The 14,997-nt window shown below is 37.2% G+C and overlaps 1 protein-coding gene across 2 annotated transcripts in view; it reads right to left on the reverse strand.

Annotated features, from left to right (window-relative positions):
- The window catches only part of LOC124776502 (interleukin-1 receptor-associated kinase 4-like), a 135,600-nt gene that overhangs the window by 88,498 nt on the left and 32,105 nt on the right, over positions 1 to 14,997 (reverse strand). For both annotated transcript variants that reach the window (XM_047251521.1, XM_047251522.1), the window contains exons 3-4: positions 12,610 to 12,779; positions 6,558 to 6,894 (exon numbers count right to left, since the gene is read on the reverse strand). In XM_047251521.1, coding sequence (XP_047107477.1) covers positions 6,558 to 6,894; positions 12,610 to 12,779 — 507 coding nt within the window. The remainder of the gene's footprint in view (positions 1 to 6,557; positions 6,895 to 12,609; positions 12,780 to 14,997) is intronic.

A 14,997-nucleotide genomic window follows, 5' to 3' on the forward strand; every position in this document is an offset into this window, starting at 1 on the left:
ATTCTAGTGTGCAATCTACGAATCCTGTGCCTAGTGTGGAAAGGAAAAGTGAAAATTATCATGGGCAAAATACAATCGAAAAAGATGCAGGGCGTTTAAACTGTGGAAAATCTGTAAGTAAATACAGCTGGAAAACAGTGACATATAATAAAAGGGTGAAACATGAAATTGCCTCACAAAAGCAGAGTAACGAAAAGGAGTTCTTTGTTATTGGCAATTCTATATTAAAAAATGTAGTTTCACCAAACTGTGAGATAGGTGTTCGCCCTGGTATCCGACCTCATCAGCTCAACAAATATTTTAAAAATCTCTTAAGTGCAAAACAGTCTACAACTAAAAATGAAAACGATACAAAGACCAATTACGAAGGTGTTTTTATTCATTCTGGGACGAATTCAATACGAAGCAGCAGTCAGGGAGAAATTGTAATGAGACAAGAAACATCATTCTTTCAGCCAAAGCATTGTACACAAACTCAAGACTGGTTATAACTGGAATTTTGCACAGAAGGTCAGTAAGCAGTTCTTATATAAGCAACATAAACAGTGCTATCAGGGAACAGTGCGACGAACTCGGGACAATATTCGTTGACCCCAACAAATTTTTAAGTGACAAATGCTTAGGAAAGGATGGCGTGCATTTAAACAGACTAGGCTCAATGAATTTCAGTAAAATGGTTACAGACATCTGTAAAATCATCAAGAACAAGGGAAACTGATACCGTGTGGAGGGGGTGAAAATTCAAAAGTGAAAATTGAAAATAAAAAATATTATCCAGGCAGAAATTCCAATATAAATATAAGTACTAAGGATAGTAAGTTTCAGAACTCGTGTTTAACTCCAAACCTGACGGTATTTCATTAAAATATACAATCCCTATCCAACAAAGTAAACGAATTTCAAATTTTGTTGGAAAGTGACATGAAAAACACCTCTGTATTATGTTTTACTGAACATTGGCTTAACAAAGAGAAACTTCATATGCTATGCATTCCAAACTTTGTATTGGGTAGTTATTTTTGTCGTAAATTGTATAAACATGGTGGTAGTTGCATTTATGTTAAAAATAGCATACATTTTAAATGTATGCCATATGTAGAAAAATTATCCATAAAGATATTGAGGTAAATGGAATTGAAATCACAGACGAAAAAATTGCTATAATGTGTCTATACAGGGTGCCAACTGGCAATATTAACATTATGTTAAAGAACCTTGAAAATATCTTACACAAGATTACACAAAAAAATAGAAAACTAATTATATGTGGGGATTTCAACATTGACTTTGCAAGTGAGTCTAATCAAAAAACTGCTTTACTGAACCTCTTAGCAACTTTCAATTTAAAGGCTACTATAGAAATGCCAACACACATCACAAAAACCTCAGCCACAATCCTTGATCAAATATTTACAAATGTGCCCTTGAAACATATAACACAAACCCACAATACAGGCTTTGGGGGCCACACAGCCCAAGAAATTAGTATAAGCTTAGGAAAATCGCTTAGTTCAAGTGAATGTCTAACTACTACATCTAGGAAATATAATGACCAGAATATACAACATTTCCTTAACTATCTGCGTAAAGAAACTTGGGAAGACATCTATGAATGTGAAAGTAAAAATGATAAGTTCAATAAATTCCTAAATAGTTTTACCTATTATTTTGAACTTTGCTTTCCACTCCATAAAAAGACAGTCACAAAAAAGGATCTGAAAATAAAATGGGTCACAACAGGGATACAAATATCTGTGAAGAAAAAGGGACTACTTCATGAAATATCTAGACAGCACACCACATCCCCAGAATTTGATTCCTATTTTAAGAATTACAAAAAGATTTTAACTAAAGCCATAAAAGAAGAAAAAAAATGGCAAATAGTTCCTTCATAGCAAATGCACAAAATAAAATGAAAGCCATATGGGAGATTGTAAGGCATGAAACAGGAGTAAAATGGAGAGAATACCATAATATCAAACTGAATGAAAACCCTTCTGTAATATCTGATCCCCAGCAGATAGCAAATAATTTTAACTCATATTTCTCTGAGGCAGCTGAGATTCTGGTGAAGCAAAACTTTCAAAATGCTGTCACTGCAAATCAGATTAAAACTATCCCTAGTAACAAGTCTCTCTTCCTACACCCAACAGATGAACAGGAAATGCTAAATACAATAGGGGAGCTAAAATCAAAATTTTCCTCTGGTACTGATAACATACCAGACCATATCATTAAAAAATGTGCACCCTTAGTAGTTAAGCCCATGGTAGACATATGCAATAGTTCACTTTCTCAGGGAATCTTCCCAGAAAGGCTAAAAATAGCTAAAGTGAAGCCATTGTTCAAAAAGGGTGAAAAAACAGATATAACAAATAATAGGCCAGCCTCTCTACTATCTGTTTTTTCTAAAATAATTGAAAAAATCTTTTATAAAAGACTCGTAGATTTCATTGAAAAAAATAAACTTTTCTCAGCTACACAGCATGGTTTCCGAAAATGTAAATCCACTGAGACAGCTATTATCGATTTCTTAAATGAAGCTTTAAATGCATTAGATAAAAAAGAACAAATAGCAGCAATATTCCTAGATCTTTCAAAAGCATTTGACATCATTAACCATGGTCTTTTGCTTAGAAAGCTAGAAAATGTTGGTGTCAGAGGCCCAGCCTATGAGTGGGTAAAGTCATATCTACAAAACAGACACCAAATAGTTGAAGTCTTGTACAAAGAAGGAAAAAATTTAACTTCCTATCAATCAGAAAAACAGTGTGTTAAATACGGTGTGCCGCAGGGTTCCGTACTGGGACCAATCCTGTTCTTGCTGTTTGTAAATGACCTGGAACCATCCAGCCCTAACTATAAGTACATTAAATATGCCGATGATACAAATATACTTACCAAAGGAAAGACCCAAGAAGAGCTCCAAAATGAAATAAAAAAGAGCACTACACATGTATCAAAATGGTTCGCAATGAACAACGTAATAATAAACACACATAAAACAAACACTTTGCATCTACACACAGTGCAGAATAAACAGCCCTTAACTGCAACCATATAACTTTTAGGCAAAAGACTTGAAATTGTAAATAGCACCAAATTTTTGGGAGTTTGGATCCAAGATGACCTAAGATGGCAGAAACACACACAACACCTATGTAGTAAATTAAATACCATTTGTTATAGTATAAAAATTCTTGCTGGATGCACATCTATGCAAGCCATAAAAAATGTGTACTATGCCCAAGCAGAATCATTACTAAGATATGGTTTAATTTGCTGGGGAAATTCACCACCCAGCAAAAGCTGTTTTATTGCACAAAAAAGAATTATAAGAGCCATGGAAGGCTTAGCACCTTTATCTTCATGCAAACCCTCATTTAAAAAGCTTCATATTCTTCCATTACCATGCCTATATATCCTAGAAACAATAATGTTTATAAGGAAAATCGTAGATGAAAATAACTAGATTGCTCCAAAAAACCAAAATATCCATTCATACAACACAAGAAATAATCAAGATTTACATATGCAGTTTTCACATACAACACTAAAACAAAAAGGACCCTTGCAAGCAGGAAAAAAACTGTATAACAAACTACCTAAAGAAATTAAGGCAATAACTGGCATGCATAAATTCAAAACTGCAGTGAGTGACTACTTGCTACAGAATTGTTACTATAGTGTTGATGAATTTTTATCTACAATGTAAATATGTGAAAAATTTAAATAGTTTATACAATTAAAGCCAAAATAAGAAATGTGTACATTAGATTTATCTGTGTATTATATGTGGTCTATTACATATATGTGTGTGTCTGTATAATCAAGGCCAAAAGTATGAAATGTGTGCGTGTAAAATTTATTTGTGAAATGTTATTCTCATATGTTAGAGTTATATTGCTATATACTGAAAACCATACAGCTTTTTTCTGTTAAACTTTATTGCAAATTATTTGACTTGTCCTATATCATTATGTACCCCTGTACAGTGTATGATTCACAGGACCAATAAATATACAATACAATACAATATTGCAGATATTAAGACATGCGTTTTTGACTCATATCTGTAACTTTTTCCCTTAACTTCTCATTGAATGTCAAAGTTGAAATTTATACTGAAGTTTGATACATTAAGTGTGTAAGTTTCAGATTTCTATCTGGTCTCTTAACAAAGATATTGCAGGCCAAAGAACTCACAAAATCCGTTTTTTTAAATAGTGTATTGTTGCAAGTGTAAGTTTCTCACCATTTGTACTCTATAGAAAGTAACTATACTGTATACTGTAATAGCACTAAAAATATTAAGACTAAGTAATTACTCATTCTTTGGCAAAATACTGTTCAAAAATTGAGTTTTTAAAAATTGAAACCAATAAATTTGAACCACTGAAAATACATTAAGGAACACATTCACATAGGTGATCACGGTTTTAATTTATAGTCCAGCATGCACTGAACTAAATGCTTCTTACCTGAAAGGTTTGGGGCAACCCATTAGTGACTAATTTAAAAAATCGCAGATGCTTGTACATGCACAAAAAAAACATTTACAATCTGAAACAAAAATAGCCAGTGTTTCTAAACAATGAAGAATAATTTAAAAAAAAAAAATGTTTTTGAGCCCACTATACATTAGGGAATTCATCTAGCAAATATAAAATTTTCTGAGATGATCAAGCAATCTTGTCCCCCCCCCCCCCCCCTCCTGTACCACTTGGTATGGAATGACCCTGGTGTAAAATACTCTTATACTCTTCGATTAACTGCAGTAAGCTTAAGATAGAGAAGCCAATAACAACTAGCTGCCTTTTCTTAATTTACCAGTAGTCCGATAGATAGTATTAACTATGGAAAAATATTGCTATTAAAAAAAATCACCAAATTCTTCACAGGGATGTTGAAACATGAACTATGAAGAAGACTCATGCCTCAGTCATTTCTCTAGAAGTTATCACATTATCAAAAACTAGACCTTCACTTCATCAACATGATCATCTTAAATTGGTGTTAATGACGTTCCACTTTTCATTAACTCAGGCACATTTTGCACTTCATAAAAGCTTCCAGAGTCATATGAGCCATGGTGTGTAACCATAGACTTAGTTGCTGTTATTTTCAAACAGAAGTTCTTGCTATAATATTTCCCAGTTATACATATTAATGTAAATGAAGTGTGTGAGAGGAGGAAAAAGGGAAGGGGGAGCCATGTAAGAAGACCACATATATATAATGGAAGGTAAGTAGACAGGCACATAAGCAAGATCAAAAATACTGCTGAATTTTCAGACAATGCCCTTTATCAGACCTAACTAACACAAGAAACAAAACATGCATGCACTGCTACATTATCCCGGCCAACTACATCGAACCGGTAGTGCAACTTAACTGGGGTCAGGGGTTGTATGGAATGAGGTGAGTGAAAAGGAAAAGGAGGAAAGGGAAGAAGGAAAAGAAGGGGTGCAGGGTGGCTGTGACCTGGGAAGGAGGGACTACAAGGGAACGGGATAGGAATGTGGCGCCAGTGAGTTCGCCCTGGCACTGGCAGTAGAAGTTGAGTGTGGAGCACGAGGAGGTGGAGGACTGGATTATCAAGGGGGAACAGAACAGTAGCAGAGGAAGAGCATGCAGGATAAAGTGTGCAAGTAGATCGAAGGGGTGGATTTGGGGGATGCAGATAGGGGTGGTGGTGGATGTGGGACAGAGGTTATGAGAGTTGAGGCCAGTTGGAACGTGGTGCTTAATGCTAAGCACCCAACGACCACATAAAATTTCACTCCTGCCACAGACATATCCTACCCCCTCAGAGGCAGGGCCACATATGAAAGCAGTCACGTCATATACAAGCTTTGCTGTGTTGGTAACCTACGCCATCAGGATACCCCTCCCCAAAACCAGCTTCTCTGAATTAAATAAAAGAGAGTTGTTCTTCGAATACATTCTTTGTTCCTGCAATCCTCTTAGCCTCCTCTTACCCATCTCCACTCCCATCCCCGGCCACCACTTCACCCTGTACTCTACATTTGTTCTTTCCTCTCCATGGTCTCCCCCTCACTGTGTGTGGCACACATACACATATTTGCACCTGCCTGTACCAGGGTGAACTCACTGGGTCCACATTCCTATTATATTCCACACCTGCCTCTCCTTCCCAGCCTTCAGCCATTTCTCCTTGCAGCATTCCCTCCCCTAGACCACCTCATTCTCCCTCACTCACTATTAATGTTCACTAACAAATACTTTAACAAAAATTACTATATCACAAAATGGAAACATATCAACAATAATGTCCAACCAGAATCCAAGAAGAATGCTGTGATGTCTTTTAAACAGATATTGTACATGAACAATAGCCTAAAAATAAGTCCTCAGAGCCTCACGTAAATTACATGAAACAGACATGAAATGCATTTACTAATGGTGGTGATAACCATTTGTTATAACCATTTTTAAACATCAAACAGACATAATTGAACAGTTAACATCCAATAACAAAAACGTCATGACAATTAACAAAAGTTAAGTGCACAAAACATTTGATGTTTATATACCTGTACTCATTTCTTTCATTACTGATTGCAGGTGCATCAATACTATCCACTCTCCTTGTTGGCATTTCATTTATAGTTTCATTGCTTTCATTTACACCCACATGTCCTCTCTCAGTATTATTCGTGTGTACATTACCAGCGCCTCCAGGAGTAACAGTCTCTTGAGCTCCATCAAACAATGTCAACCGTTCCAATGGCTTAGGCAATGAATCAATCAAACCATTGACATCAGCCAGAGGTTTAACATGTTTTTTTGATTGAAGAAGTTTCTGCAAAGCTTCATCGGACAAATCAACAGCAGCAGCAGGCCCAGACTCTGGTCTTTCAGGCAGTTTGTCTGTAATTTGAAACACCACTTTCAGTACAGTACATAAAATAAAATTTAAAAAACAAATCAATGACAACACAGAAAACCTATAACAGCCCCCACCACACTCTTCCCCACTCCCTACACACACAAGGGGGTGGTAGGAGGGAGAGAGAGAAAGGGGAGGTGGAGGGGGAGGAAAGAAAATCTTACTGTTGGGTGGTGGTAGTGAGAAGGAGATGTGAGATTACGTGCATATCTCTTTGAGATGGATACCAGGTAACTAGTATTTTTAAACCAAGTTGAGGGCTCAGTGACATCAGCTTTGATTTAAGCTCTTTGAAGAAGGATCTCTAGGGTGAAGAATATATTACTCTTTGAGTCGCACAATTAGCCGTAGACGGAGCATTCTGTGCAATATGTTAATGCATAACTTGGAGAATTCCTCAAGGCAGAAGTATGTTTCCATATGATCCCACCGATGCATTGCCCCTTACATGGCCACATCATATGTGGCATGGGTTAGAACTGAATGTTTCTGGTAAGAGACTACTCGCATGGTTATTTTACCAGAAACATACTATCTCATCTCAGCAGCATTTTTTCCCACATCACAGTGATTTCCAATGGGGTCCAAGACTTTTTAGTACAAATTCATCTCAAATAAAAAAAAAATGCTGTAGAATTAATGTAATTACAGCTGAAAAAGCTAACAGCAAAACAAAATACTGCAGTGTGGAAAAAGGCATAGATCTTGAATAACTCTCATTCAGTGTCTTTGATGAAAAGATCGGCTGCATCATTAATAAAAAGGGTTAAGTTATAACACTAAACAATGGAAACTCTAGGTTGCAATATCAACACTATTAGGAAAAGGATAGATTTCTATTCACTGTAAAGATGACTCTCTGAGTTGCATACAGGCACAATGGAAAAACTTTTACACATTTAGCTTTCAGGCAAGGCCTTCTTCAGAAAAGGAAATACACAAACACACACAAGCAAGCAAGCAAGCAATGTGCTGCTTTCATCCAAAGTAACAGTTGCATTCCAGGCTGAGCTGTCAGAGAAGATGGTCATGTGTGCATGACATGTGCTTGCTTGTGTGAATGTGTGAAAGAGAGAGAGAGAGAGAGAGAGAGAGAGAGAGTGTGTGTGTGTGTGTGTGTGTGTGTGTGTGTGTGTGTGTGTGTTTTGTCTTTTCTGAAGAAGGCTTTGGCCAAAAGTTAAAATGTAAGTCTTTTTGTTGTGCCTATTTGCAACTCTAAGTATCATCTTAATATGGTGAATAACAGTCTATCCTTTCCCTAACATTGTTATCTTTTAGTACCCATACAGCAAAATTAAATGACAAGTGGAATGTCAGAATATATGTTGTGCTTGCAAGAACATGACATGGAAATTACTGAAATTGAACAGATATATAAGTCAACCACATCATCTTTACCTAGAAGAGCTACAAGTGATATATGTATAATTTAACCAAACTGGATAGAAAAAAGGAAAATGCCGTATCTGTCAACAGATAACTTCCTTTTCTCCTGATACCTCATCAAACCTGAAGAGACGTCCAGAAGTACCTCTGGGCTGGTGCGGATCATGAAGTCTCCTTCCATGAAATAAAAGTGAGTCTCAGTCTCTATCCAACATTGCAATTGTCATATGGTTCCCCATTAGATCTTGATTTATTTTCTTTTGTAACACCATCACATGCAATCTATTTTCATTTGCAACAAGACATAAGTAAATCTATCAAAGTTATAATTAAATAAAATTATGACATTAAAGACACAACATTTTAAAAAATCATAAATGTGTTTTGTCCAAATTATGATTCACAAATTTGAAAATTCTATCAAACACTCTAATGTCCAGTCATTTGATCAAATTAAAACATTTAGACCAGTGCAAAGCAACAACAGCAGGATAACTATAAATAATATTACTTTATATGTACTCATGGCAAATGAGAAGACTCTACTGAAGTCATACTTTCTAGAGGGCTTCCAGTCTGAAGGAAGACTCAATTGCAGAAAATATTTCGAACTGGGTAACAGTGCTTCAACAATGAAATAGGCTGTCATGCTTTTGAACCTGTGGTGTCACTGCCAGACACCACACTTGCTAGGTGGTAGCCTTTAAATCGGCCGCGGTCTGTTAGTATACGTCGGACCCGAGTGTAGCCACTATCAGTGATTGCAGACCGAGCGCCGCCACATGGCAGGTCTAGCCTAGAGACTCCCTAGCATTCGCCTAGTTGTACAGCCAACTTTGCTAGCAATGATTCACTGTCTACATCCGTTCTCATTAGCCGAGATGACAGTTTAGCTTAGCCTACAGCTATGTCATTTGCTAAGACCTAGCAAGGCGCCATATTCAGTTACTATATTCTGAACAGATAATATTGTGAATCATGTACCGTCAAGAGTGACGTTCATCATTAATGGGTTAAAGTTAAGTATCAAACTAATTATGTCCGCTTTCTGAATTCTCATTCCTTGTCATGTTCCAGACCTCATGTCAGTGTAGTTCTTCCCTCTTCACGCCTGCCTGCGTGAGCTAAAACGCCTGCCTTTCCACCTCCTCTCGTAACACGGTGTTGGCTCTTCTGCCAACACAACAGAACCTCCCACATGTTCTATGATTTGCACTTCCTTTTAAATTTTGTTGTGTAACACACAATATGAAAAGTCAATACAGACAACTTGATGAAGTCAAAAGAGTAGTTATGTTTTTCAAAGTGTGTTGATTTGCCGTCGACTTGCTAAAATACAAGGATTTATTTATTTTTTTAAGATCAATCAGCAACCAATAACAGGCATAACTTGTGCAAATGCTTCATTTTGGGAGGATTTTGCTGATACCAAATGTCAGCTCCAACAAAGCCACGGCCCTGGACCAACAGTGATTGTTGAACTAGACCTACAGTGTCACACTGACTGCAAATGACAACTGTAGATAATTTTTGAAAGTAGAAAATTAGTTTCAATTATATTGTAGTTTTCATATTATATATTGTTTCCAGTAAAACTATGAAAAAAAAGCAAGAATGAGATTTATTGTTATAATTTCACAACTTGATAAAAAAAAATATTCAGAATTTTGTTGAGATATTTTTTTATTTTTACTGAAGACGAAATGCACGACTTTTCAGAAATCTGAAAACTACAACAGATGTAATGGAAAACTGTTAATCCTCTTTTTGAAATAAAATATAAACTCAGATACAGTGACTGTGAATTAAAAAGGCACAGCACCTTCCTTTCATCTGCTTTACTAAGCAAAAGAAGAGTGACGAGTGATGACAAAGAGTTAATTCATTCCAGTGAGACAGTAGCTTTGATCCAGCCCCTTAAAAGAATGGTTCTGCCCACGTCTAGTTGTAACCTATCCCTGATAACTTTCTGTCTGTACATGTCGCAAACAGTAAAGGAACTGACAAGAAATTTGGAAAAGGAATTATAAGTTCACAGAGAAGAAATAAAAATTTTGAGTTCTGCCAATGATATTTAATTCTATCAGATGGCAAAGGACTTGGAAAAGCAGTTGAACAGAATGGCTAGTGTCTTGAAAAGAGTTTATAAGATGAACACCAACACAAGTAAATTGAGGATATTGGAATGCAGTCAAATTAAATCAGGTGGAGAATTAGATTACAAAATGAGACTCTAAAAGTGATAGTTGCGTTTAGCTTTTTGAACAGAAAATAACTGATAATCGTCGAATAGAGAGGGTATAAAAGGAAGACTAGCAATAACAAATAAAGCATTTCCGAAAAACAGGAATTTATTAACATCTAACATAAATTTGAGTGTTTGAAACTCTTTTCTGAAGATATTTGTTTGGAGTATAGCCTTGTATGGAAATGAAAAGTGGACAATAACCAGTTCACAAAATATAAGAATAGAAGTTATTATATTAGGTGCTTTAGAAGAATGTTTAATATAAGATGGGTAAAGCAAATAACAAATGAGGATGTAATGAATGACATTAGGGAGAAAAGAAATTTATGCCACAACTTGACTAAATGAAGGGATCAGTTGATAGGACACATCCTGAGGCATCAACAAATAGTCAATTTGGTAATGGAAGGAAGACCAGGTGTGTAAAAATTATAGATGGCATGAATACAGCAAGACAGTTCAAATGGATGTGGATTGTGACAGTTATGCACAAATGAAGAGACATGCACAGGATAGACTAGCAGGAGAGCTGCAGCAAACCCCTCTTTGCAATGGAGACCACCACCACCACCAACAACAACAACAAGCTTGATATTTGTGTGTTTGATGCTCATTGCTTGATTACATCTGCTCAGGAACGAACTGATCTGACTGTTGCACAGGCCTCAGATATCGCACATTTTGAGCCTTGACAGCAGAATCTTATGAACCAGCATGTCAAGAGCTTCCATCAACAGGTCAATAAATACTTCTGCTGATCCCGTCTCATGTCAGTCAGGCCTAGTATAAACTTTAAGCACTCGTAAATGGCAGTTGTTGTTGACCTCTTTTTTCTGAATCTCTATTTTCCTTTACAAAGGATTTTGTTTTCGGTTATAAATTCCATAAGTTTCTCATACATAAATTTTCCAATATTTTTGAAATGCAAGAGGAAATTATGATGAGCCTATAGTTATTTACATTATCTCACCTGTCTTTTTTCTTGACATACAGGGATTGGACAAAAATATGGAAACACCAAAAATACACGTTATCATGTATACTACAAAACAGGAAACCCACTGGCATTCAAAACAGATTCCAGTCATCTTGAAATGGGCAAATACACATCCTGTATAGTTTTTGAGGGAATCTTATACTATTCCTCCTGCACCCTTCATTCCAAAGCAGACCATAAAAGCTTAATAATATTGAGATCTGAAGACTGTGGTGGCTCACAAAACCAGTAATGGATGATGCAAGCTGTGTGAATAGGGGGTCTGTCATTTTGGAAAACATCACTACCATTGGGGAACAAACATTGTACTATGGGATGGACCTGATTAGCCCAAATAGTCACATAATCCTTGACAGTAACGTGACCTTGCAGAGTAACCATTGAGTCCTTGGAATACCACAATACAGCTGCCCAAATTGACACTCAATCCCCATCATGTATCACTCACTGGAAGTAAACTCGGCCAGGAACTGGAAATGACTTTCTTCCATTGCTACATAGTCTCAGCTTGCCCCGCAATTCCTTGCTTATGGAGCTCCTTCCATGTTGTTTTGATGCTGACAGAGTTCACAAGTGTGACTTTCAGTATCACAGTAGCTTTAGCAGATGCCATCCTCTTGTTTTTTGTCACAATCCTCTTCAATGAGAATCTGTCATGATCATTTAACAAGCACTTCCATCCACGTTGTGACTTAGCAGATGACGTTTTTCCACTTCCCTTGTATGCAGCATAAATCTTCAATACGTTGCCCAAGCAGTTTAGCTCCTTTGGTTATGGAAGCACACACCATATGAGCACGAACAATTTGCCACTGTTCAAATTCATTTACCTCAAACATAATGCATTCCCAAGTTCACAGAACACAGTTCTGACCATGACTGAGACTTGTAACATATGGACGACATTGCACAGGTGCAGTTCATAGTCCAATGCAACAGTGCGACCTCCATTTACATTCAAGTAAGCATTTCTCACAGTGTTTCCATACTTCTGTCCAACCCCTGTAGAGTGATACGGTTGATAGTGTAAATACAAGGCTTGCCTTAGTTCAAGCCAAAACAGACCTTTCAATAAATCACCAGCGACATATTCTGCAGCTCTGTACAGTTCAGCTTTAACCAAAAGTTCTAGCAGGAATGCTAAATTTGGTCTAATCCTTCCACTAGTGCTCCACTCCTCCAAAAAGATTTCTGCACAAGGTCGCTTCTGCAGATTTGCATGATGTTCAATCAGTCTGTATAAAGAAACAAGAGAAGACATAACTTCATGCCTGTTATGCATAAAAAAGTATAAGATCAGTAAAAGCACTGACAAAAGCATTACTCCGCTTACGCGAAAATAAAGTAAAAATACCAACAAACTACACATAATAAAAATTAAAGACTCAATGTTAGATTTTGTACACCTTAGCCATGTTTGTCAGGATTTTTGCTGAAATAGCTTAAGATGTCAACGAATAAAACAAACAATGGAAAACCAGGATGGAATGTAACAACATTATGAAAAAGACAGTTGCTATTCACCATATACTGGAGATACTGAGTCAAAGATAGGTACAACAAAAAGACTGTCAGAAAGTGAGCTTTCAGACAACAAGGCCTTCATCAGAAATTGACAAAATACACACACACACAAACACACACACACACATGAATACAGTCTCTGTATATGTGTGTGTGTGTAATTCTGATGACGGCCTTGTTGGCCAGAAGCTCACTTTCTGACAGTCTTTTTGCTGCATCTATCAGTGACTCAGCATCTCCGCTATATAGTGTGTAGCAATTATCCTGTTCACAACATTGAAGTCAGTGAATAAATTTTCAACAACCACTTTTAGGATCTTTTTGGTCACATGAATGGCGTCTACATTTTCTGTCTCACTCTGAAATTATTAGTGTGATACAAGCAAAAATTAGATACCAAAGATATGGTGCAAGTGAAAATGGTTTTCCTTTCTCATTTATTGTCTTCATAACATCTATCACATCATCCCCCTCCCCCCCCCCCCCCACACACACACACACACAACTTTGCCTGCAGTTCTAGTATGTCATATGTCAACTTTGCACGAAAATATACCTCCAATAATGAGCCATTCTTTAATCACTATAACAGATTTCTGTACACCTGGTATGCATTACAAAACTTTGTGTACACAAAATGGCTACAATTTTCACTCTCTTAGTCATGATGAAAACACCTTGAGACAAAGTAAGTGTCATTTTCCTTGAAAGAATTCTCTTCTGAAATGATCCTCATGATTGGCTGCATGCAACCTTCGTAGTGATTGGTGTTTCTGGCTCCAGACAGCACATCTGCTAGAGGCCATTTCGTTTCCACTAGAAGTTGGGAAAAAGGTGAGTCTTATGGTGATCCATACAGTTGGGCAAAAGTAGTACAACTGAAGTGCCACCAATTTACCTGAGGTTTTTAGTTAATATTTACCATCCTTGCAATTTTGTTGGTAAGTAAACATCCCTATTCCCTGTAAGACACAAAATTCCACCATTGTGCCACTTGGTGGTTCCTGAAACATGTACAGGAATACAATTACAGAGCACTGGTGGTGTAAAATTCATAATCTCAGTAACCAAGAGCTTATCAAACATATGTTCAGCCAAAAGTGACCAGTCTGAGACTGGAAGCTTCCTGGTCAGCCTGCAGTGGCAGGATATGAGAAGCAGACCATTCATAATGACCGATGTGTGATAATCTGTGACATAACACATGCGGCAGGGTGTTCATAAGGAACCACTTACATCATCATCTGTGTGCTGCAGGAGTTGCATTGTTCTGCATGTTGACTAAGGAACATAAAATGAACAGAATGGGTCTGTCTTTGCAGCACTTCATTTGTTACAGTGAGGAAAAAGAGGACTTCTTGACAGTAACTGTTACAAGGAATAAGTCTTGGTTGACTATTTTCAACCAGAAACCTAGTGCAAGTCTGGGTCAGGTAACAGAGGATGTAGGTTCACTTTGCAAAGACTTCACAATGGAAGACACCTTGGTAATAGTGGGTGGGGTGGGCAACAGCATAGACAGGAACCCTAATTATTCAATTGAGAGTGAGCTGGTAAATATAGCTTCGGCAACGAGACATACTGGTGTTGGGCTTGTGTGTGTTTTGAGGCACCATAAGCATCATCATTTAAACTCTTTTGTGGAATGGTTGCTTGGATCAGATATGGGGTCTCGTAGCAGTGTGGTTCCTGTTGAGTCTATCAGTGGGTGGGACTATACTAGACATGGCCTTCACCTCAACAGGAAAGGAAAGGGAAAACTGTCTGGGCTAATAGCAAATAACTTAAAGGGGGGGGGGGGGGGGGGGGGGCACTTTCACAAGTGGTAAAGTACCAGTGGTTACAAGTGATGGATCAGAAGTTTTTTTAGGGTAGGGAGGGCAGAAACAAAAGATGTTCAGAGAAAAGCTGAAAATGACATTCACGTTG

This window comes from Schistocerca piceifrons, chromosome 2, assembly GCF_021461385.2.
Source record: "Schistocerca piceifrons isolate TAMUIC-IGC-003096 chromosome 2, iqSchPice1.1, whole genome shotgun sequence".
Lineage (NCBI taxonomy): Eukaryota > Metazoa > Arthropoda > Insecta > Orthoptera > Acrididae > Schistocerca > Schistocerca piceifrons.